This window comes from Pleurodeles waltl, chromosome 3_1 (genome assembly GCF_031143425.1).
Source record: "Pleurodeles waltl isolate 20211129_DDA chromosome 3_1, aPleWal1.hap1.20221129, whole genome shotgun sequence".
Classification (NCBI taxonomy): Eukaryota; Metazoa; Chordata; class Amphibia; order Caudata; family Salamandridae; genus Pleurodeles; species Pleurodeles waltl.
Genome location: NC_090440.1, coordinates 2,430,963 through 2,456,476, shown reverse-complemented (window position 1 = coordinate 2,456,476; position 25,514 = coordinate 2,430,963). Strand labels below are relative to the sequence as shown.

The 25,514-nt window shown below is 46.8% G+C and overlaps 1 protein-coding gene across 1 annotated transcript in view; it reads left to right on the top strand.

The window, feature by feature from the left end:
• Positions 1 to 24,660, top strand: part of LOC138283661 (zinc finger protein 1 homolog) — a 129,955-nt gene extending 105,295 nt beyond the window's left edge. Inside the window, exon 5 of the mRNA XM_069221601.1 lies at positions 23,568 to 24,660. Within this exon, the coding sequence (XP_069077702.1) occupies positions 23,568 to 24,643 (1,076 nt within the window). The 3' untranslated portion in view covers positions 24,644 to 24,660. The remainder of the gene's footprint in view (positions 1 to 23,567) is intronic.
• The last annotated feature ends 854 nt before the right edge of the window (positions 24,661 to 25,514 follow it).

Genomic DNA, 25,514 nt, shown 5'->3' with positions numbered 1-25,514 from the left:
CTGCTAAAAGGCAGAAGGACAAGGCTCCCAGCCTTTCACCTCCTCCTCCTCCACCTCCACCTTCACCTCCTCATCCGCCTCCACCCTCACCTCAACCTTCTGTGGCTTCACACACGGGTCATTAGAATCCACCCCGTCTCCGGTAGCCCAAGCCCTATTACCCAGCAGAGGACTACAGTGTGTGTATATACTCTCATTCCACAGGTGATCCATGGGAGGAGTATGATGTGGAGTCCCCAGGAGATCCTGTCCCTGTCAGGGCTTCTCACCCCAATTGACACCACTGCATTCCACAGTGTCATTCAGCCGGCCTATCACAAGGTAGACATGTGCTTTACACCAGAGGATCCCTATTTTCTTTTGAAGTCGCTGCCCAGAACTGATCGTTCCCCCCAGTCTCTCCTTATGCTAAAGAGTATAATTAAATCTGTATCTGAAACCTGCAGGAAGCCTGTGAAATCCCGGCTGGCAACACCTGGGATCAAGAAAAAGATTAAGCCTGCACCATCCCAGCCCCTGTACATCAGAGGGCATGTACTCCTGGGCTCCGTGCTAGTTCCATTGCCCGTAAAACATAAGCAGCCCACGCCACAGGTGAAGCTCCCCTCCTGACACGGAGAGTAAGCGCATTGATGCTGCTGGCAAAAAGGGGGCATTTGGTGCTGCCACCTACTGGCACATCATCAGTTTTGTGGGTCTGCTGTCTTGACATGACAGGGTACAATGAGAAGTAACAGAGTCCTTATTTGAACATCTTCCTGATCAACATAGAAAGGGCGGGAATGAGAACATGGAAGAGGAGGAAGGTATCTGTAACGCCGCCATATGGTTGTGATTTAGGTGGAGCTGACAGGTGCCTAATGTGTAAACACAGTTACCATCCTCCGTTGCCACTCCTGGTTGCGTTTTAAGCTAGACGTTCAGCAACACCTCATCAGCCTCCCTTCCTCTTCCTGGACGACTGGCTGATTAAGGGCGCAAGCAGACAGGAGTATCTAGCCGACACCCAAGCACCCATCTCTCCGCTCTAAAGCTTAGGCTTGCAGTCAGTGACACCAAGTCCCTTCCAGTCCAGCTGTTCCTGAGCTATCTCCAAAGTAGTCACTGCCAAGGGCTACTCAAGCGGCCAAAGGAGAAGGCACTCCAGCAACTACCGCCTGCTTTTCATCCACTCTCTTGGCTCACAGTTCGACCAGTAATGCACGTCCTAGGTATGCTGCCCTCCTGCATACCCAAATTCCCTCACACCAGGCACCATATGTGTCCACTTCACAATCAGAGGGACGCTGGGAAGACCTAGTGTTGATAAGGGCAGCACCCATAGCTCGACGCAGTGGTGGAACAGCAGCAACCTGTTGCTGGGCTGGCCAGTCAAAGACCCAATTCTGCAAGTGACCATCACCATAGACACATCACTCTCTCTGGTGAGGTGCATCTCAGGGACGTGACAGCCCAGTCTGTGGCACCTCTTCAAAGGGCCTGTACATCAACCATCTGGAGCTTTTAGCCATACACCTGGCCCTCGAAGCCTTTCTCCAAGCCATTCAAAGGAATGTAGTTCTGGTGAGAAGACAGCATGACCGCCATGTTCTCTCTTGATGACCAAGGGGCACGCTTCCCTACAGTTGTCAACACTGGCACAGTGGATCTGGCATTGGACCATCTACCAGAGATGGACAACATCTTTGCAGACCTGTGTGAGAAGGTAGCCTCTTTCTAGCCTTGTTACCCCCACTTTTGGCCTGTTTGTGAGTGTATGTCAGGATGTTTGTCACTGTTTTCACTGTCTCACTGGGATCCTGATGGCTAGGCCTCAGTGCTCATAGTGAAAACACTGTTTTCAGTATGGTTGTTATGTGTCACTGGGATCCTGCTAGTCAGGACCCCAGTGCTCATAGGTTTGTGGCCTATATGTATGTGTCACTGGGACCCTGTCACACAGGGCCCCAGTGCTCATAGGTGTGCATGTATATGTTCCCTGTGTGGTGCCTAACTGTCTCACTGAGGCTCTGCTAACCAGAACCTCAGTGGTTATGCTCTCTCATTACTTTCAAATTGTCACTAACAGGCTAGTGACCATTTTTACCAATTTACATTGGCTTACTGGAACACCCTTATAATTCCCTAGTATATGGTACTGAGGTACCCAGGGTATTGGGGTTCCAGGAGATCCCTATGGGCTGCAGCATTTCTTTTGCCACCCATAGGGAGCTCTGACAATTCTTACACAGGCCTGCCACTGCAGCCTGAGTGAAATAACGTCCACGTTATTTCACAGCCATTTTACACTGCACTTAAGTAACTTATAAGTCACCTATATGTCTAACCTTTACCTGGTAAAGGTTAGGTGCAAAGTTACTTAGTGTGAGGGCACCCTGGCACTAGCCAAGGTGCCCCCACATTGTTCAGAGCCAATTCACTGAACTTTGTGAGTGCGGGGACACCATTACACGCGTGCACTACATATAGGTCACTACCTATATGTAGCTTCACCATGGTAACTCCGAATATGGCCATGTAACATGTCTATGATCATGGAATTGCCCCCTCTATGCCATCCTGGCATTGTTGGTACAATTCCATGATCCCAGTGGTCTGTAGCACAGACCCTGGTACTGCCAGACTGCCCTTCCTGGGGTTTCTCTGCAGCTGCTGCTGCTGCCAACCCCTCAGACAGGCAGCTGCCCTCCTGGGGTCCAGCCAGGCCTGGCCCAGGATGGCAGAACAAAGAACTTCCTCTGAGAGAGGGTGTGACACCCTCTCCCTTTGGAAAATGGTGTGAAGGCAGGGGAGGAGTAGCCTCCCCCAGCCTCTGGAAATGCTTTGTTGGGCACAGATGTGCCCAATTCTGCATAAGCCAGTCTACACCGGTTCAGGGACCCCTTAGCCCCTGCTCTGGCGCGAAACTGGACAAAGGAAAGGGGAGTGACCACTCCCCTGACCTGCACCTCCCCTGGGAGGTGTCCAGAGCTCCTCCAGTGTGCTCCAGACCTCTGCCATCTTGGAAACAGAGGTGCTGCTGGCACACTGGACTGCTCTGAGTGGCCAGTGCCACCAGGTGACGTCAGAGACTCCTGCTGATAGGCTCCTTCAGGTGTTAGTAGCCTTTCCTCTCTCCTAGGTAGCCAAACCCCCTTTTCTGGCTATTTAGGGTCTCTGTCTCTGGGGAAACTTTAGATAACGAATGCATGAGCTCAGCCGAGTTCCTCTGCATCTCCCTCTTCACCTTCTGATAAGGAATCGACCGCTGACCGCGCTGGAAGCCTGCAAACCTGCAACATAGTAGCAAAGACAACTACTGCAACTCTGTAACGCTGATCCTGCCGCCTTCTCGACTGTTTTCCTGCTTGTGCATGCTGTGGGGGTAGTCTGCCTCCTCTCTGCACCAGAAGCTCCGAAGAAATCTCCCGTGGGTCGACGGAATCTTCCCCCTGCAACCGCAGGCACCAAAAAGCTGCATTACCGGTCCCTTGGGTCTCCTCTCAGCACGACGAGCGAGGTCCCTCGAATCCAGCGACACCGTCCAAGTGACCCCCACAGTCCAGTGACTCTTCAGCCCAAGTTTGGTGGAGGTAAGTCCTTGCCTCACCTCGCTGGGCTGCATTGCTGGGAACCGCGACTTTGCAAGCTTCTCCGGCCCCTGTGCACTTCCGGCGGAAATCCTTCGTGCACAGCCAAGCCTGGGTCCACGGCACTCTAACCTGCATTGCACGACTTTCTAAGTTGGTCTCCGGCGACGTGGGACTCCTTTGTGCAACTTCGGCGAGCACCGTTTCACGCATCCTCGTAGTGCCTGTTTCTGGCACTTCTCCGGGTGCTACCTGCTTCAGTGAGGGCTCTTTGTCTTGCTCGACGTCCCCTCTCTCTGCAGGTCCAATTTGCGACCTCCTGGTCCCTCCTGGGCCCCAGCAGCGTCCAAAAACGCCAAACGCACGATTTGCGTGTAGCAAGGCTTGTTGGCGTCCATCCGGCGGGAAAACACTTCTGCACGACTCTCCAAGGCGTGGGGGATCCATCCTCCAAAGGGGAAGTCTCTAGCCCTTGTCGTTCCTGCAGTATTCACAGTTCTTCAGCCTAGTAAGAGCTTCTTTGCACCAACCGCTGGCATTTCTTGGGCATCTGCCCATCTCCGAGCTGCTTGTGACTTTTGGACTTGGTCCCCTTGTTCCACAGGTACCCTCAGTCAGGAATCCATCGTTGTTGCATTGCTGATTTGTGTTTTCCTTGCATTTTCCCTCTAACACGACTATTTTGTCCTCAGGGGAACTTTGGTGCACTTTGCACTCACTTTTCAGGGTCTTGGGGAGGGTTATTTTGCTAACTCTCACTATTTTCTAATAGTCCCAGCGACCCTCTACAAGGTCACATAGGTTTGGGGTCCATTCGTGGTTCGCATTCCACTTCTGGAGTATATGGTTTGTGTTGCCCCTATCCCTATGTTTCCCCATTGCATCCTATTGTAACTATACATTGTTTGCACTGTTTTCTAAGACTATACTGCATATTTTTGCTATTGTGTATATATATCTTGTGTATATTTCCTATCCTCTCACTGAGGGTACACTCTAAGATACTTTGGCATATTGTCATAAAAATAAAGTACCTTTATTTTTAGTATAACTGTGTATTGTGTTTTCTTATGATATTGTGCATATGACACTAGGTGGTACTGTAGTAGCTTCACACGTCTCCTAGTTCAGCCTAAGCTGCTCTGCTAAGCTACCATTATCTATCAGCCTAAGCTGCTAGACACCCTATACACTAATAAGGGATAACTGGGCCTGGTGCAAGGTGCAAGTACCCCTTGGTACTCACTACAAGCCAGTCCAGCCTCCTACAACCTGCTCAGCAGGAACAAATCCACGACCATGTCAGTGAAGTGGTCCCAGACATACACCACCTTGCCACTTGGGAAGGCACTAAGGGCTGCATTTACAAGAAAGTGGTGTGGGCTGCAGCGAAATTGGCAGCACCACATCACTTCAGAAGCACAGGGATGCGCTGTATTTATGAAAATACAGTGCACACGTGTTTCACCTACAGCTGGCGCTAACATTAGCTGCCTAACGCCAACACAGGCAAGGTTGCCTGCGTTGCAGGGAATGATTGTTTACGTGTAGGAAGGTGTCCCTTCCTGCACATAATCAATAATGGTGATTCCTTACTTCTATGTGTGCTGCAGAATACAGCACACATAGAAGTAGCAAATGGTCATTATTTAATGATTATTTATGGGCAGGAAGGGACACCTTCCTGCACATAAACAATCATTCATGGCGTTTTGCTCGTTCTGTGTTTGCTGCAGAATGCAGTACAAATAGAAAAAGCAAAATGAGAAAAAATAAAGTATTTCTAATCATTGTCCCATGCTAACAACACCCCTGGAGTGGAATTAGTTTTTGCCGCTGCTTCAGGTTTACGTTTTATCGTAAATCTGGTGCAGCATCAAAATGCAATGGGTGTTGAGGTGGAACGCCCACAGCAACACCCACTGCACCCCCTTCCACGCTAAGTGATGCATGTAAGGGGCTGTACTTACAAGGTGGTATTAAGCCACAAAAAGTGGCTTAACGTGGTCTTGTAAATATGGCACAGGACATTGTGCCACCAAAGTCTTGCTAAAAGTGACGCTCCGGTGGTGCAAGAGCCTCGAGAATGAGGCCTTTAGGCCCACATTTATACTAGCTTTACTCCGAATGTGCGTTTTATTTTTTTTTTTTTAACGCAAATTCGGCCCAAACCTAACTCCAAATTTATGCTTTGGCGCTAGACCCGTCTGGCTCCAAAGTTTTGAGTTAAAGTAATTTTTTCCCAGCAGGAAACTACCTTGCGCCAATGAGATGGAAGGTAGGCGTTCCTGGGCAAAAAATTACAATATCATCTTAGCGCCATATCTATCCCCCTGTGCTAAAATCAAGCAAGGAGGAAGGGGACCTTTAATGGTGCTAAGCTTGCTTTGCGCCATTATTTAACGCCTGGGTCAGGCAGACGTTAGGGGACCTGTGGACCGATATCCATGGTTAGAGACCATGGAATGGGCCCACAGGTGCACTTCCCTAGCCCCAGGGACACCCCCACCCACGCCAGAGGGACACCAGAAGATAGGGGGACCCCATCCTCTGATGAGTAAGGTAAGTACAGGTAAGTATTTTTATTTTTATTAAAAAGTGTCATAGTGGGGCCTAACTTGGGCCCCCGTACATGGCACTGGGCCCAATGGGCATGTCCATTGGTGTGTTTGGAATGACTCCTGTCTTTACCAAGACAGGAGTTATGTCCATGGGGGTTAGAGGCGTTTTTATGCCTCTGCCCATACTAGCGCCATCCTTTGATGCACAACCGCATGTTCCCCCTACGCCTCCCCCACCCGGCTAGCGTCCTTTTTTATGACGCTAGCCAGGCCTTACCACCAGCTACCGTCATTCCATAAATATGACACCTGGCCGGCGTCTTGGGATGGAGCTAGCCGGCGGTATTTTTTTTCACGCAAAACTGTGTTAGCGCCGTTTTGAATGAAAAATTATAAATCAGGGCCTAAGTGCCTAAACTCCCTTCCAGGTTTCCACACCCCCAGGCCATGTGTATTGTTCTGTGGATGAACTTGTCATGGATCTGCCTCTGCTTTTCCTCCTCTCCCACTTCTACCATAGGAAGTGAGGAGGCCGCGGCAAACATTCCTGACCCTCAACCTGGTGGCCCCCATCGGGCAGGAAAACCATGGTTCTCAGCCCTTCTAGAGTTGTACGTTGATCACACAGAACCGAAACAGAGCCATTCACCCTGGTACCAGATGGCTCAACCTAGCAATCTGGCTCATGAGATCCTAGAATTTGGATACCTACCTTAAGAGTGCTCTACTAACATACTCTAAAGCCAGCAAGCTCACCATGCGCTCCTGTTATGCAGCTAAGTGGAAAAAGTCCGTCCACTACTGTACCTCATACCATTTTGACCCTCTTACGAGAACAGTCAAATACATAATTTGCTATCTCCTGCATTTGCAGTCAGAACTATGAATGAATAGTTTATTGTACAGATAATAAAATCCCATACAATTAAAACAAACAAAAAAAAGAACAATCAGTAATACATTTGCAATCGGATGTCAAATACGTGCTAAAAACACTCCATAATTTAAATGCACATACCTCAATAAGTGACCACTCCCCTGTCCATCACCATCGCAGGGGTGGTGCCCAGAGCTCCTCCAGTGTGTCCCAGACTTCGGCCACCTTGCTTTGACCTTCTGACCTCAGACCAACTGCAGCCTGCTCCAAGAAATGCTCTAACTGCAACAAAGTGTCTACAAGAGACACTTTTCTTCAGCAACCTCAGCCCCAAGTCAGCAACTGCAACAGTTTCCATGGTGTGCACGCTCTGGGGACTCCCTGTCTTCACCCTGCACCAGAAGGACCAAAGAAATCTCCTGTGGAGTGACTGAGTCACTCCCCTGCTCCAAGCAGGCACCTTCCAAGACGACAACTGGTACCCTGGGACTCCTCTCACAGCGACGAGCATGCTCCGAAGGACACAGAGGGTGGACATCATCGACATAGACTGTCCTGAGTTCCTGCTGATGCAATGTGGAGGAGGTAAGACCTTGCCTTCCCTGAGAGCGACGTTACCCCTGTGTACTGCATCTTCTTCACCTCCTGAGGCCTCTGTGCACTCTTTGCAAAATTCCTTCATGCACAACCTGGCCCAGGTCCCCAGCACTCCATCCTGCGACGTTCAACTCTCTGAGTTGTTCTCCGGAGGCTTGGGACCATACTTTGTTGTGCTGCATCAACCACGTTTTGCACCTCCTTTGTCCCTGTGTCCTGGGACCTCTGGGGGTGCCGGCTGGCATCCTGAGGGCTCTCTAAAGTGCTGAGAGCCCCCTTTCCTCCTCACACAGAGTTGAGGTCCCCAGGTCCCTCCTGGGTCCGTCCAGCGCCATTTTGACGCAAAACACACTTTTGTCGTAGCCAAGGCTTGTCGGCGACGTCCAACACGAAATCACGTCTGCAATGATCTTCACACCGTGGGACATCTTTCGCATCTTACAGGAACCCGCTGTCATCTTCCTAGGGTGCATTTCTGCAGTCTTCGACTAACCGTGGACTCCTCTTTTGCACTCCCTTCTGGGTGGGCAGGGGCTCCTGTCCTTCCTGGAACTTCTGGACTTGGTCCCCTTCTTTTGCAGGTCTTCAGGTCCAGCAATCCAGCAGTTGTTCTTTGCAGACTTGGTTGGCTGCTGCAAAATCCCAATCACGAGGTGTAGTGTTTCCTAAGGAAGCTTGCAGTACTTTAATCCTGCTTTTCTGCACTCTGGGGTGGGGTATTTTACTTACCTTTACTGTATTCTTACCCTCCCAGCGATTCTGCGCACAATACACTTGTCTAGGGGGGAATTTGTGATTCACATTCCACTTTCTTAGTATATGGTTTGTGATGCCCTAGACCTATGTTCTCCCATTGCAATCTATAGCATTTCCTATTGTTTGCATTGTTCTATGACTATTTACTTGTCTAATTTTGGTGTCTAGTGTATATATTGTGTATAATACTTACCTCCAGAAGAAGTATTGTCTCTAAGATATTTTTGGTACTGTGTGACCCAATTAAATATCTTTATTTTTGATAACACTGAATATTATCTTTACTTTTGTATAAGTACTGTGTAACTATAAGTGGTATTGCAGGAGCTTTGCATGTCTCCTAGTTCAGCTTAAGCTGCTCTGCTATAGCTATCTTTATCAGATCAGTCTAAGCTGCTAGAACACTACTACATTTCACTAATAAGAGATAACTGGACCTTGCTTAAGGTGTAAGTACCCAGGGTACCCACTAAAAACCAGGCCAGCCTCCTACACAGAGTACGTGGAAAAGGCAAGCAAAAACCTTGAGGCCAGCCAACAACTCCAGAAGTTGTGGTATGACCAAAAGGCCGCTATGGTTGAGTTTCAGCCAGGGCAGAAGGTCTGGGTTCTGGAGCCTGTGGCTCCCAGGGCACTCCAGGACAGATGGAATGGCCCTTACCCAGGGCTAGAAAAGAAGAGTCAGGTCAACTACTTGGTGGACCTGGGCACTAGCAGGACCCCCAACAGGGTGATCCATGTTAACTTTCTTAAACTCTATCATGACAGGGCAGACGTAAACATGTTAATGGTTACAGATGAGGACCAGGAAGCAGAGAGTGAACCTCTCCCTGATATCCTCTCCACTGACCCTAAAGATGGCTTAGTAGATGGAGTTGTCTACTCAGACACCCTCTCTGGCCAACAGCAAGCTGAGTGTAGGCTAGTCCTCCAGAAGTTTGCTGAGCTCTTTTCCTTGACCCCTGGTGAGACACACCTGTGTACCCATGATGTGGACAAAGGAGACAGTATGCCTGTCAAGAATAAAATATTCAGACAGTCTGACCAAGTCAAAGAAAGCATAAAAGTGGAAGTCCACAAGATGCTGGAGTTGGGAGTGATAGAGCACTCTGACAGTCCCTGGGCTAGCCCAGTGGTCTTGGTCCCCAAACCCCACACCAAAGATGGAAAGAGCGAGATGCGGTTTTGTGTGGACCACAGAGGGCTCAACTCTGTCACCAATACCGATGCTCATTCCAAGGGCAGATGAGCTCATTGACATATTAGGTGCAGCCAAATTCTTAAGTACCTTTGACTTGACAGCAGGGTACTGGCAAATCAAAATGGCACCTGGAGCAAAAGAAAAGACAGCATTCTCTCCACCGGATGGGCATTATCAGTTTACTGTTATGCCCTTTGGCTTAAAGAATGCCCCTGCCACCTTCTAAAGGTTGGTGAATCAAGTCCTTGCTGGCTTGGAGTCCTTTAGTGCAGCATATCTAGATGATATTGCTGTCTTTAGCTCCAACTGGCAGGATCACCTGGTCCACCTGAAGAAGGTTTTGCAGGCCCTGCAAGCAGCAGGCCTCTCTATCAATGCATCTAAATGTCAGATAGGGCAGGGTATTGTGGTTTACCTAGGACACCTTGTAGGTGGAGGCCAAGGTCAGCCACTCAAAACCAAGATCCAGACTGTTCTGGACTGGGAAGCTCCAAAAACCCATACTCAAGTCAGGGAATTCCTTGGCTTGACTGGGTACTACAGGAGGTTTGTGAAGGGATATGGATCAGTAGTGACACCCCTCACAGAACGTACTTCCAAGAAAATGGTCAGAAAAGTTAACTGGACCTTGGACTGTCAAAAGGTCTTTGACACCCTGTAAGAAGCTATGTGTTCAGCACCAGTTTTGAAAGCTCCAGATTATTCAAAGCAGTTCATGCCTCTGAGCATGGGATAGGAACAGCCCTCTCCCAAACAAATGATGATGGCCTTGACCAGCCTGTTGCTTTAATTAGCAAGAGGTTACTCCCCAGGGAGCAGCGTTGGAGTGCCATTGAGAGGGAGGCCTATGCTGTGATTTGGTCCCTGAAGAAGTTGAGACCATACTGTTGTAATATAGTTGGTATAATTACTTATATTGTAGACGTAACATAAAAACATTTTATTATATTTAATTAGTACAATTATCATAAATTAAGTTAGGTAACATCATCTGAATAAGGTAATATGTTGGAATTTACAATGCAATAGGAATGGTAGTTTCCGTTGTTTTCCCCCCCCTTTTTAGTCCAATGTTAGAGGGTTCGGAATGTTGGGTGGAGAGATGAGGAGCGGGCGGTTGAGGTGCCAGGACGGAACGATGTGATGGAAGAGAATTGAAGTATTGGAGATGATAATAAAGTCTGACTTGCGAATCAATCTGCGTTCGACTTTATAACACTGGCGACGAGAAGTGGTGTGTGAGGGGACATCAATCATCACCATCTCCACCCCTCCTAATGTTCTTCAATTGCCTTCTAAGGACTTCGTGATTCAGTAAGTTAATATTTCAAGTTTGTAGCCGGTCAAAAACGAAACTGACAGTCTGCGATGAAATGATAAGGCGTTTCAAGATCTGGAAAGCATTTTAATAATGGGAAAGTGAAGGGAACGAACAGAAGTAGTTTTAAAAGCTTCACACCATTTTATCTGCGAACGCGAGTATTGACGATGAAGTGATAAGGCATTACAGAGATTCTTGGAAGCATTTGAAATTGCGTCCATGTTAAAAGCTCCACATCATTATTGACAGCGGACACGCATATGACGGTGAAAGCTTCTAGCGAACAGCTTGTATAAACAAGGTCGGAGTCAACGGTCAAACCAGCACATTTCTGTGCGGTGAAAACATCGACTTGAGGGCAGGCGAGCGTCGATGAGAGGCACTCTTTTCAAATTAAAACTCTCCGATGTTGTAGCAGGGAAACAACAAAGATTACGTGTGGTGCTGAGAAGTGCGTCAGGAACCTGACTGAAACGTTCCAATCCTTCAACAGCGCGCGCTGAAACGTTCCAATATCTCAACAACGCGCGCTTTTACATTCCAGTGTACTGAACAGTAACTCTTGGCGCTGACAAGCCTGTCAAGCACGCTGACAGGCACATCTCAATAAATCGTTCGACAGAAACACTACAGGCTCAGTTTTGAATAAAATTGAAAACTGGGTTTTTAAGGAAAATAAAGGACGTGGGAAGAACACAGGCCTGTTGAACGCATTAACAAGTACGCAATCACGCTGACAGGCACAACTTATTCATGTACACTGATCCAATGCAACGTTGTTAACAATTGTTAAGTGTTTAATAATATAGCATAATAGTAAAGGATAAAATCAGTTTAATTATAGCATTATCAGTATTTCTGTGACAATGGCTGCTGCTGGCATGTCCAAACCTGTACCTTTCTTAAATGAGATGGGGGAACAGAATGTACCATGGAAAGAGTGGATAAAAATGTTTGAATCATACCTAATTGCTATTGGTGGGGACAAATTCAATCCAGTCAGGAAGCAGCATATCCTGCTACATAATTTAGGTACCCATGGCAGGAAAATTTATGAATCCCTACCGGATCCACATGTTCCTGAAGATCAAGCACAAGATGAATATGTCACCACGTTTGTAAAGCTTGAAAAACAGTTCGGGGATAGGATTAATGTAGTTCTTGAACGTCACAAGTTTTTCTCTCGATGCCAAGGGAAACAAGAGAGTGTGGTTAGTTACATTGCTGCACTAAGAGGGCTAAGTTCATTGTGTAATTTTGGAGAACTAAGTAACTCCCTAATACGAGATCAGCTGGTCCGTTGTACGAACAACATTAAGATACAGGAAAAATTGCTCCAAAGGCAACCTGATTTACAAGAAGCTATTGAGATAGCGAAATCTATTGAGCACACTGCAATATGTTTGCAAGAAATCAGATCTTCTTCTACTTCTTCAAATGAGCATGTGAATGAGATCTCAGATATTAACGAGAATGTTCTAAAAGTAAAATCTAGTGATAAAATAGCACACAAACAATCGAGTGTCAGAGGGGGGCTATTGTGTTTCCGTTGCGGAAGTAGTAATCATTTAGCTAATTCGCCTTCCTGCCAAGCAAAATCAGCAGTTTGTAGGAAATGTAACAAAAGAGGCCATTTTGCTAGGGTATGCAAGAACTTATCCAAAGGGGATTCTGACGATAGGAAATGGGAGGATAACTCCCAAGTAGTTAAGAAAATTGTGCTCCAGGTCAAAACTAGTGATTCCAAGCTATCGCAATACCCTGAATGCATGATTTCAATTAATGACAGAAACATAAGGGTATTTGCAGATTCATGTTCGCCGTTCACTATTATAAATGCTTCTGATTTCGGACAGGTGAAGAGTGACAGTGGAATTGTATTAGAAAAACCTGATGTTAACCCTAAGGGATATAATAAGGATCCTATTCACCTTAGGGGCATGTTCAAAGCTGTCATTTCGTTCAAGGGTCGTTCCACAGTCGGAAAAATATACGTAGTGGAGGATGGGTCTAGTTTGCTGGGATGGCAACATCAGAAAGAGCTTGGGATAAAATTAGACCCTAATGATCCTGAACAAGTTTTGTGTGTAGACACTTCTAGTGATGATGATCGAATTTTCCATGAATTCCCGGAAGTTTTTTGTGAAAAGCTTGGTTTGCTTGAAAATTTCCAACATAAAATTAAATTGAAGCCTAATTCCAAACCTATAATACACAAAACCAGACCCATTCCCCACCTATTGGAAGGTGCAGTCAAAAAAGAGCTTGAAAGATTGGAGTCGTTAGGAATTATACAACCTATTGAATGTTCAGAGTGGTTGGCCCCCATAGTCGTAGCTAGGAAAAACAGTAGCAATGATATTAGAATCTGTGTTGACCTTAGAGACCTAAACAGAAACATCTGGGTTGAAAGGCATCCTCTTCCTAGAATTAACGAGTTATTAAGTACAATGGGTGAAGCTGGTTACTTCTCGGTACTCGATCTTTCAAGTGCGTACCACCAAGTACAATTGCATCCTGAGTCCAAACTGCTTACCGCTTTTACTACTCCATTGGGCTCATTTATGTTTAATAGGATGCCTTTTGGGCTAGCTTCAGCCTCAGCTGTATTCCAAAAAATCATGCACCATATCTTAGGTGACACAAAGAATACTCTCTGTTTTCAGGATGATATCCTGATCTATGGAGCCAATGAGGATGAACATAATAAATATCTTATGATTGTATTGAATAAATTGAGAACAGCAGGTCTCACCTTAAAGAAAGACAAGTGTCGTATTGGTGTAAATTCAGTGGAATATTTAGGGCACATCATTTCTAAAGATGGGTTTAAGCCCAAAACCTCACTGGTGGATGCGATAAGAAAAGCAGAGGCTCCCAAAAATAAGGATGAGTTGAGATCTTTCCTTGGTCTAGCAGAATTCATGGCAAAGTACGTTAGAAATTTTTCTTCTTTATCGTTTGGCCTCAGAGAATTACTTAAAAGTCACGTGCTATATAATTGGGCTGAACATCATGAGAATGCTTTCAATGAGATTAAATTAGCTATAGCTAATGCTCCAAGTCTATGCAATTTTGATCATAAAAGAAAAACAATTCTCACCACTGATGCCAGCAAGTTGGGTTTAGGCGCAACATTGTCTCAGATAGTGGAAGGGAACGAAAGAATTATAGCATTTGCTTCTAGAGCTTTGAGTAAGGCGGAATCCAACTATTCTGTTATTGAGAGGGAGGCGCTAGCATGTTACTGGGCCATCAAGCATTTTAAATTTTTCTTATGGGGCATTCAATTTGACTTGAGAACGGATCACAAACCCTTGGTTTATGTTTTCTCGTCAAAGGGATTTCCCAACAGCACACCTAGAATCGCTAGGTGGATTTTGGGTTTAGAAATTTTTAATTTTAAAGTTGAATACCTTCTTGGCAACAAAAATACAGCTGCTGATTTCTTATCCAGAGTCCCTTTAGATATTAAAGAGGATTTTGAAATTGACGAACACCCTATTATGTTGATCAACATTTCTTCAATCAGTAAGGAGGAATGGGTATCCGCCTCTGAACAAGATGAATCATTATCCTTGCTTAGGGCCAAAGCAAAGGAGGGCTGGCCATCATCGAAGAAAGACATAGAAGATATCATCAGCAATTATTGGGAGGTGAGGTATGAAATCAACGAGAATAATAAGCTTGTGTTCAGAAATGACAAGATCATACCACCGCAAAGTCTGAGGCACAAGATTATTACGTTATCACATGAGGGTCACTTAGGCAGAAGCCTTACCAAAGCTAGGTTAAGAGAAAGGTTTTGGTTCCCCAATATGGATACTATGGTTGAGCAGGAAGTCAAAACTTGTTCTATATGCGCACTCAGCGACAAAAGTAAAATTGTTCACAAGGTCCCTATATCTCCTGTTAAGGTACCAGATAAACCTTGGGTGAAGGTAGCTTTTGATATAATTGGTCCTATCAATATCCCTGGTGTGACTAAGAGATTTGGATTAGTTCTGATTGATTATCAATCGCATTGGATCTCTACTAAATTGGTCAATCAGATAACTACTGAGGCAGTTATCAATTTTCTCAAGGATGCGTTTGCTGCGGAGGGTATTCCAGAAACTCTCATCACGGATAATGGGGTTCAGTTGACCTCCTCAGTGATGAAGAACTTCCTTAACTCTATAGGAGTGAAACACCTTACTACAGCTCTTTATTGTCCTAGAGCTAATGGTCTAGCAGAAAGAACAAATCGTATGATTAAAGACTGTATTCAGCTGTCCAGTGTAAATCACTTGAATGTGGAATGTGCAGTCAGAGATATGTTATGGGCGTACCACACCACCCCTAATTCCATCACTAATGTATCACCATTTGTGGCATTGAGAGGCAGAAAACCGTGTACAAAACTTTTTCCTGTTTGGTTAGGAGGAGGGGACAAATGTGTATATTCCAACCATCTTAGTAATGTAAGAATCTCTAAACATCAGGACAAGTACAAAAGTAGGTATGATACTATACAGGGTGCAAGAGAACAGGATTGGAATATCGGTGATCAAGTATATGTAAAGAAACCAAGGAGTGGAGTACAGGCAGGCATGAAAGGCACCAAGTTCATGGGTCCTTTCCGTATCAACAAGGTAAAGAAGAATGTGGTAGTATTGGAAAATGGTCAATGTTGGAGCATGGACAGGCTTGTTAAAATGTCGACTATAAATGGAAAAGAAAAGGAAAATGTGGAGGAAGGATCCAGTCCGGAAAAACAAGGCAAATTACAAAGGGAGTTGAGTCATCGACGAGTCAACCCTCCAATATGGCACAAGGACTATGACATTACCACTGAATGATCCTGTATACAAAAAAATGTATGTTTTTTTTAATGAAGTTTTAATAAGGCTTACATTCCTGATAAGCGATAATAAGATGTAAAATCATTTAAATGTTAAAAGGGGAAGATGTGTTGTAATATAGTTGGTATAATTACTTATATTGTAGACGTAACATAAAAACATTTTATTATATTTAATTAGTACAATTATCATAAATTAAGTTAGGTAATGTCATCTGAATAAGGTAATATGTTGGAATTTACAATGCAATAGGAATGGTAGTTTCCGTTGTTTTCCCCCCCCTTTTTAGTCCAATGTTAGAGGGTTCGGAATGTTGGGTGGAGAGATGAGGAGCGGGCGGTTGAGGTGCCAGGACGGAACGATGTGATGGAAGAGAATTGAAGTATTGGAGATGATAATAAAGTCTGACTTGCGAATCAATCTGCGTTCGACTTTATAACACATACCTTTTTGGTTCTCACTTCTTAGTTCAGACTGACCACAGACCTCTCAAATGGCTGATGCAAATGAAAGGAGAAAACCCTAAACCGTTGAGGTAGTCCATATCCCTACAGGGAAAGGACTTTGTAGTGGGACACAGACTTGGGACTGCCCATGCCAATGCAGATGGCCTTTCCAGGTTCTTCTACTTAGAAAACAAAGACTCTCTTGGTAAAGGTTAGTCTCATCTCTTTCATTTGGGGGTGGTTGTGTAAGGAAATTCCTTCCTTGGCATGCTTACCCCCTAACATTTTGCCTTTTGTTGATGCCAGTTATGATTGAAAGTGTGCTGGGATCCTGCTAACCAGGCCCCAGCACCAGTGCTCTTTCCCTGAACTGTACCTTTGTTCCCACAATTGGCACAGCCCTGGCACACAGATAAGCCACTTGTAAATGGTGCCCCTGGTACCAAGCGCCCTGTGGCCAGGGAAGGTCTCTAGGGGCTGCAGCATGTATTATGCCACCCTGGGGACCCCTCACTCAGGCACATGCACACTGCCTCACAGCTTGTGTGTGCTGGTGGGGAGAAAATGACTAAGTCGACATGGCACTCTCCTAAGAGTGCCATGCCCACATCTCACTGCCTGTGGCATAGGTAAGTCACCCCTCTAGCAGACCTTACAGCCCTAAGGTAGGGTGCACTATACCACAGGTGAGGGCATAAGTGCATGAGCAATATGCCCCTACAGTGTCTAAGCCAAATCTTAGACATTGTAAGTGCAGGGTAGCCATAAAGAGTATATGGTCTGGGAGTCTGTCAATTATGAACTCCACAGTTCCATAATGGCTACACTGAAATCTGGGAAGTTTGGTATCAAACGTCTCAGCACAATAAGTCCACACTAATGCCAGTGTGGGATTTATTGAAAAATGCACCCAGAGGGCATCTTAGAGATGCCCCCTCCATGCCAGTCTGACCCCTAGTGTTAGGCTGACCAGTTCCTGCCAGCCTGCCACAACTAGACGAGTTTCTGGCCACATGGGGTGAGTTCCTTTGTCACTCTGGGGCTAGGAACAAATCCTGCACTGGGTGGAGGTGCTTCTCACCTCCCCCTGCAGGAACTATCAATCAATCACCAGATTTATAAAGTGCACTAATCACCCCTTAGGGTCTCAAGGCGCTGGGAGGGGGGCTACTGGCCATATAGCCATGTCTTTAGGTATTTCCTGAAAGTTAAGAGGTCTTGGGTCTGGCGAAGGTGGAGCGGTAGGGAGTTCCAGGTCTTGGCGGCCAGGTGGGAGAAGGATCTTCCTCTGGCGGTGGTGCGGCAGATGCGGGGAAAGGAGGCGAGGGCGAGGCTGGCGGAGCGAAGGTTGCGGTTGGGGGTGTGGAAGGTGAGTCTTTCGTTGAGGTAGGTTGGGCCTGTGTTGAGGAGGGCCTTGTGTGCGTGGACGAGGAGTTTGAAGGTGGTCCTCTTTGGTATTGGTAGCCAGTGTAAGCCTCTGAGGTGGGGGGTGATGTGTTGGTGGCGTGGGACGTCCAGAATGATTTGTGCGGATGCGTTCTGGATTCTTTGCAGCTTTGTTTGGAGTTTGGTTGTTGTTCCTGCATATACGGCATTTCCGTAGTCCAGTCGGCTGCTGACCAGGGCGTGGGTGACAGTTTCGACGGGAATCCACTTGAAGATTTTTCAGAGCATGCGGAGGGTGTTGTAGCAAGAAGAGGAGATGGTGTTGACCTGCTGAGTCATGCTGAGTTTGGAATCCAGGATGAATCCCAGGTTGCGTGCATGGGTGGTGGGAGGTGGTGCGGATCCTAGGGAGGTGGGCCACCAGGAGTCGTTCCATGCTGAGTGGTTTGCTCTGAAGATGAGGATCTCTGTCTTGTCTGTGTTTAATTTGAGGCGGCTTGCTTCCATCCAGCTGGCGATGGCTTGGAGTCCGTTGTGGAGGTTGTTTTTTGCACCTGAAGGGTCTTTTGTGAGGGAGAGGATTAGCTGAGTGTCGTCTGCGTAGGAAATTATCTTGATGTGGTGTGTTCGTGCGATGTTGGCGAGTGGGGCCATGTACACGTTGAAGAGTGTGGGGTTGAGAGATGAGCCTTGGGGGACGCCGCAGATTATACTGGAGGCTTCTGACATGAATGGTGGAAGGCGGACTCTCTGGGTTCTGCCTGAAAGAAATTATGAGATCCAGTCGAGTGCTTTGTCGCGGATTCCGGCGTTATGGAGGCGTGTGCGGAGAGTGTGATGGCAAACCGTGTCGAAGGCTGCAGAGAGGTCCAGGAGTATGAGTGATGCTGTTCTCCTTCGTCGAGCATGGTCCTGATGTCATCTGTGGCAACGATGAGTGCGGTCTCGGTGCTGTGGTGTTTGCGGAATCCGGATTGGGAGGTGTCGAGTGCCCTGCTGTCTTCCAGGAATCGGGATAGTTGGCTGTTCACGATTTTTTCGATTACTTTGGCTGGGAACGGGAGGAGGGAGATTGGTCGGTAGTTCTTCGTTTCGTCTGGGTCTGCCTTGGGTTTTTTCAGCAGGGCATTGACTGCTGCGTGCTTCCAGCTTTCTGGGAAGGTGGCTGACTTGAAGGAGCTGTTGATGGTGTTGCAGAGGTGGGGAGCGATGATGAAATTTGCATTATTGAAGATATGGTGTGGACAGGGGTCCGATGGTGATCCGGAGTGGATGGAGGCCATAGTGTTGGCGGTGTCTTCTTTGTTGACGGGGGTCCAGGTGTGGAGGAGGTGGATGTCGCTTGGGGGATTGGGTTCGTGGGTGTTTGTAGTCAGCTGGTGGGTCTGGGGGTTGAAGCTGTTGTGGATTTCTTCTATCTTTCGACGGAAGTGGGTTGCGAGTGAGTTGCAGAACTCCTGTGATGGAGGGGGTTCGTTGGAGCAAGTCTTGGGAGCGGAGAGCTCTTTGATGATGCCGAAGAGCTCTTTACTGTTGTGAGCGCTGGTGTCAATGAGGTTTTTGAAGTGGGTCCTTTTGGTGGTGCGGATCAGTTGGTGATGTTTGCATATGGCATCCTTGAATGCGATGTGGTTGGAGTTGGTAGGTTCGCGGTGCCAGGTTTTTTCCAATCTGTGGCATAGCCATTTGGTTTCCTGTAGGTCTGGGGTGAACCATCTGGCCTTTATCCTGGAGAGGGTGTTTTTTTTTTTTTTTTTGCGGTGCGGATGTGTTGGCTCAGTCCTCTATCCAGCAGTTCAGGTTGGTGGCGGCTGTGTTGGGGTCCGTGGTCTCGGGGGGTGGGTCCTGGGCGAGTGTGGAAATCAGTTGATCCGTAGATTATTTTTCTCCATTTGCGTCGGGGGGGCTGTGTGCGGTGGTGGTGGGTGACTGGCTTCTGGTAGGAGAAGTGGATGCATCGGTGGTCTGTCCAGCTGAGTTCGGTGGTGTGGCTGATATAGATGTGGTTGCTGGCTGAGAAGATGGGGTTGAGTGTGTGGCCTGCGGAGTGGGTAGGTGAGCTTACGAGTTGTCTGAGGCCGAGGTTGGCTAGGTTGTCCAGTAGGTTGGTGGTGTTGGCATCATTGTTGTTTTCTAGGTGAAAGTTCAGATCGCCGAGGAGTATGCATTCTATGGAGTCTAGGGTGTTGGTGCTGACGATGTCGGCGATGGCTTCGCAGAAATGAGAGCGGGGGCCTGGGGTCTATAGATTAGAGTTCCTTTGAGGGTGGAGTTGGCGTTGATGTGGATTCTGAAGTGGAGGTGCTCGGCGAGGTTGAGGGTGTTGTGGGTGCTGGTCGAGACTGATGGTGCTTTTGTGGACTATGGTGATTCCTCCTCCTGGTTTGTTGGTGCGGTCTCTTCTGGTGATTTTGTAGCCTTCAGGGATGGCTATAGCTATGTCGGGTACAGAGGCCGAGTGTGCCTGGGTTTCGGTTAGGAAGGCGACGTCTGGCGAGGTCGAGGTCAGTAGGTCCCAGAATTCAACTGCGTATTTGCGTATGGAACGGGTGTTGAGTAGGAGGCAGCTGAGGTGGTTGTCAGCAGGTCTGTTGTGGTGCTTTAGGGTGCAGGTTAAGCAGCAGGCTTGACAGGAGAAAGGTCCTTTGGTGTTCTTTGGGGAGGACAGGAAGCAGGTAGTGGAGGGATGTCCTGGATTGAGGGCGTGGAGATCGCTGGCAGTGTAGTGGCGAGGGGAGGTGTGGGGGCCTTGTGGGCCAGGGGGAGTGGCGCTGGGCGCGGTCCGGGCACAGACGGGCTTGCCTTTGGCGAGCCAGCGGTGCGTCCGCGCCCCGGCTTCCATAAGAGGGGAGGTGGGCAGGTGTGGCAGGAGGGAGGATTGGGCGAATAGGAAGGCATCCCAGCTAGTGGAGATTCCCCCCCCCCCCCCCCCCACCCCCCCCCAACCCGAACATAGCCCCTACTTTTGGCGGCAAGTCCGGAGGAGATAATGAGAAAAACAAGGAGGAGTCACCTACCAGTCAGGACAGCCCATAAGGTGTCCTGAGTTGAGGTGACCCTGCCTTAAGAAATCCTCCATCTTGGTTTTGGAGGATTCCCCCAATAGGAATAGGGAGGAGGAACAAGGAGGGTGTAGCCACCCTCAAGGACAGTAGCCTTTGGCTAATGCCCCCAGACCTAAACACACCCCTAACTTTAGGGGACCTGTGGGCCTATTTAGGGGTGACCCTGAACCCAGGAAATCAGATTCCTGCAACCTGAAGAAAGCAGACGGACTGCTGACCTGAATGCCCCGCTGCCCAGACACCAGGAGGGCAGAACCCTGTCTGTGGGGTGGCAGTAGTGGTAGCTGCAGAGAAAACCCCAGAGAGCTGGTTTGGCAGTACCCGGGGTCCATAGTGGATGCATGGAGTTGGCACCCCAATACCAGATTTGGAATGTTCTTAGACATGGCCATATTCGGAGTTACCATTGTGAAGCTACATATAGGTATTGACCTATATGTAGTGCATGCCTATAATGGTGTCCCTGCACTCACAAAGTCCGGGAAAATGGCCCTGAACTATGTGGGGGCACCTTTGCTAGTGCACGGGTGCCCTCTCACTTACTAATTTTGCACTTAACCTTCAGCCAGTGAAGGTTAGACATATAGGTGACTTATAAGTTACTTAAGTGCAGTGGTAAATGGCTGTGAAATAACGTGGACGTTATTTCACTCAGGCTGCACTGGCAGGCCTGTGCAAGGTTTGTCTGAGCTCCTTATGGGTGGCAAAAGAAATGCTGCAGCCCATAGGGATCTCCTGGAACCCCAATACCCTGAGTACCTAGGTACCATATATCAGGGAATTATAAGGGTGTTCCAGTGTGCCAATTGAAATTGGTAAAAGTGGTCACTAGCGTATAGTGAGAAATTTAAAGGCAGAGAGAGCATAAACACTGAGGTTCTGGTTAGCCGAGCCTCGGTGACACAGTTAGTCACTACACAGGTATACACATTCAGGCCACAAACTATGAGCACTGGGGTCCTGGCTAGCAGAATCCCAGTGAGACAGGCAAAAACAAACTGACACACAAGTAAAAATGGGGCTAACATGCCAGGCAAGATGGTACATTCCTACAATCAAAACTTCTAAAATGGGACAGTGTTGCAGGCCATCTAAGATCTAGGATGTGGGCTAGATCGTATGACTTGAGGACTTCCATGCTGTATGATTATCACTGAATAAGAGACTACCTTTGTATGGAACACATTTGAGCCTGTGTATTACGACATGTGTTTACTCAGTAATGGGTGGCATTGGGCCATGACTTTTCATGAGAATTGCTTGGGGGAGAAATCTCAGAGCCACATTGGTAAAAGGTTCCTTCAAGTACATTTGACTTTTCTCACTTTACAAGCATATCTCCTCCATTTTCCTGTTGTTTGAATGAGCGGCATAATACCCAAAACTGAGAGCTTAAAAGATAGAAGTACAGCCATGGGGGGCCCATGTGGGCCCCCCTGACCTTTATATGCGGCTCTATGGTCACCAGATGCACTGGGCTGCTGTTTACTCAACACAGCAAGAACAATAAAAAGAAATTAAATAGGGACTCATTTACCTCAAGGTCAGTTGGTGTTAAAGAAACAAAGTAACTAGGGAGTTTAACTTTAGAAATGCATAAAAATATGAGTCTTCAAAATTCAAAGAGTGCATTTAATTAAAATGCAGAACCCTTTTACCTTAGTACACTTGATTATATCAGTGGATTGAGAAGTATTACTTTAAAAGTGGTAGTTTTCAAATATGAATTTAGAGACATTAATTCTTCCCCCACCCTGACAAGATCGCCAATAGTGAGCTAACGAGGCAAGTCAGTTGTTACGTGCACTTTTTTGGTGGGCTGGGTGCCTGTTACACATGAACAACATTATAGTTTCAGTTCAAGCACAGGGGCAGATTTTGTACAGCGTACACCCTGAAATCTTGTATTTCGAAGTCTTCTTATATGTGATAATAATGGTAACAGGAGGGGAAGTGAAATTAAAAAATTGCCTAGGATCACACAATTGGGAAGAGTGGGGAAGTCTGGATTAATCACAGGTTTTGTGGGTTCACATTGTTCAATTCATCCACTAGGTGTATATCTCTCGCTTCCCCTACCCCTACCTTACCGCCAATCCTTCCAACCCCAACCCCACTGGCATCAAGGCGGCCCTCAGCCACATCACAGACCAGACTTTATGGCCTCCGGGAAAATGTTTGCGAGTACCCAGTGTAGCATCAAGGGCCTTGACAGTGGTCTGTACCTTTGAGGGAGGTGTGCTGTGGTAGTGGCTCTTGAAGCCCCAATGCTCTCCTTTTTACTGATTAAACTCTGGGCCCAGGGACCGAATGATTTGTCTCCAACCCAGCTGTTCTACTCACTTTGGAAAGTTGTACTTTAAGAAACTGTAGATGTTCCTTTGGATCAAGTGCATAAATGTGGGTTTATTTACCAATATTGCTTGAATCCTAACACATTGACTTAGTCCCAAGTGGTTCATTCATCGGGGTCTACAGTTTCTCATTCCTGCATGGGGTGGGTTATTTTTTATAAGATATGTCCTAGGGTTAGGAGTCTGGGGCACACCCATGCTGGAGCAGCATATTACTCACCTGTGACAATAGTTCTCAAGTGAAACTGTTCTACCAGATTCACAATCCTATCTTTCTATTATATGGGTTTGGCCACACAATTAGCAGGCTAAAGTTAAAAGGCTGTCATATTTTATTTTAATCTATAGTGGTTAATTTAAACCCATTTGTGTAATTATCAGTTTTAAAAGTGATATTAAGCTCATGTTATTTGGATATTGCGATTTTGTTTAACTCAATTTGTCAATGTTTCATTTGTAAATTATACTAAGAGTATGGCTGTGGGCTGAATACCTTTGCAGGGGAACTATTGTTACAGCAAGTAAGTAAGATTTTCCACACAGTATTTTATTTAAGCAACATTGATAATATGATCTCTTTGAATCCACAGGCAAAGGTAGCAGGAGCAGGAAAAAGAGGAATGAAGACTCCGTTTGCACAACGAAAGCAGCAACTTTCAAGTGGTTTCCTGGGAAGGGCTCTGCCCACAGTCTCCGGCGCACAGAAAGTAGAGTGAACAATGCGAACACAGTTTTGTCAGAATGCAACCAAGAGCGAGGATCACAAAATCATAAAAACTGTAAAAACAGGTTTAGTAATCGGACACACAACAGTAAGGAAAACCCAGTGCGGAAGAGCTCTGACCACCAGAATGAAAACTCAAGTAGTCTGAGCAACACGCCTGTTTCACGTCAACACCAGAGACCGTATAGCTGTACCCTTTGTGATGCGAGGTTCAGCGTGAAAAAGTTATTTATCAGACATCAGAAGAAGCATACAAAAGTGCACACATTTCCGTGTAATTATTGTGAAAAGGTCTTCCATCATAAAGGACACTTTAAGGCACACCAGATAATTCATACACAAGAAAGACCATATAAGTGTTCTAAATGCAACAAATGCTTTAATCTAAAAGGAAATCTAGTCGCGCATGAGAAAACCCATACAGGAGTACGGCCTTACCAGTGTACTGTCTGCGGCAAACGGTTCAATCATAAAGGAAATTACATCACACACCAGCGAATACATACAAGAGAGAGGCCACTGAAATGTGATCATTGTGATGAAAGGTTCACTTGGAAGAGAAACCTTGTTAAACACATGAAGACACACACAGCGGGTAAGCCATATCAGTGCTCCGAATGTGATAAAAGCTTCAAGCAAAACTCCTATCTCATCAGTCATCGAACAACACATTCAGGTGAGAAGCCCTATGAGTGCAATGAATGTGGAAAACGCTTTGGTTATAAAGGCAATCTGAAAATACATCAGAGAATACACACGGGAGAGAAACCATATCAGTGCCCTCTTTGTGAGAAGAGCTTCAGCTACAAGAGTGACTGTAAAAAACACCAGCGTATACACATGGGATTGTATCCGTGTAATTCATGCGAGGAACACTTTAATCATAAAAGAAAGCTTATTGCACATCAAAGACAACATATGAATAAAGAGGGGGATGCGTGATCATTTCACAATCAAAACTGTTTAACATGGCATTTCTTGTGAGGCAAAACAGACCCTTTATCCTTCTAGTGTGTGAAGTGCTGCTCGAAGAAACGTGTAAACACTTGGAGCACACATGGCGAGGAACGACTCCGATCCCTTGTGAAGATGGAATACATTGTACTCTTTTTGTAACAGAGATGCCTTCTACAGGAAACAGCAAAGCTGTCTGCACCATTCAGATATCAAACAGCTAAATGCTAATTGCTTTAAAACTAAGCCAGACGTGCACTCATCCCACAAGATTGTGACAAAACTGAGGGCAGACAACCTTCTCCCAGCATCCCTCTCAATGGAAGTTACTAAAAACCAAATACACCTCCTTCTACCATCCGTTCCACACCTGCCTGTCATCCTGTGTCTGATGCCTAGAAGTCATCGGCATATCAGAAAGTAACTCCTGATGCCAAGATCCTATGTGTACTCAACATATCCCTTCACTCTCTCTGCTACCCTGACGCATTTTCTCTTTCTTTCTACCACAGGACCATATGGTAGTGGAAACCAGTACAAGTCGGTAGACAACTATGCAAACTCACTGTAGCACAGCTTCCAAACTACTAGGCTCTGGTCACCCAGAGGTCCAGAAAGAGTGGTGTTCATCTCACTGATCCTGCACTTACAGCACTGGCACCTTCACGCTTACCTACAAAAGCATCCGCAGTAGTACCGGAGCCACACAATATAGCAGTACCTCTGTGGTCCGGTCCTGCTGTGATCTGACCAGAAGCGTTCTCCAGCTACTCTGAGCCGGTAGCAGCTCACAGAAGACCCGTGCTTCACTGTCTACAAAACACAGGGGCATTATTTGAGAACCCAGGGTGCCACCACA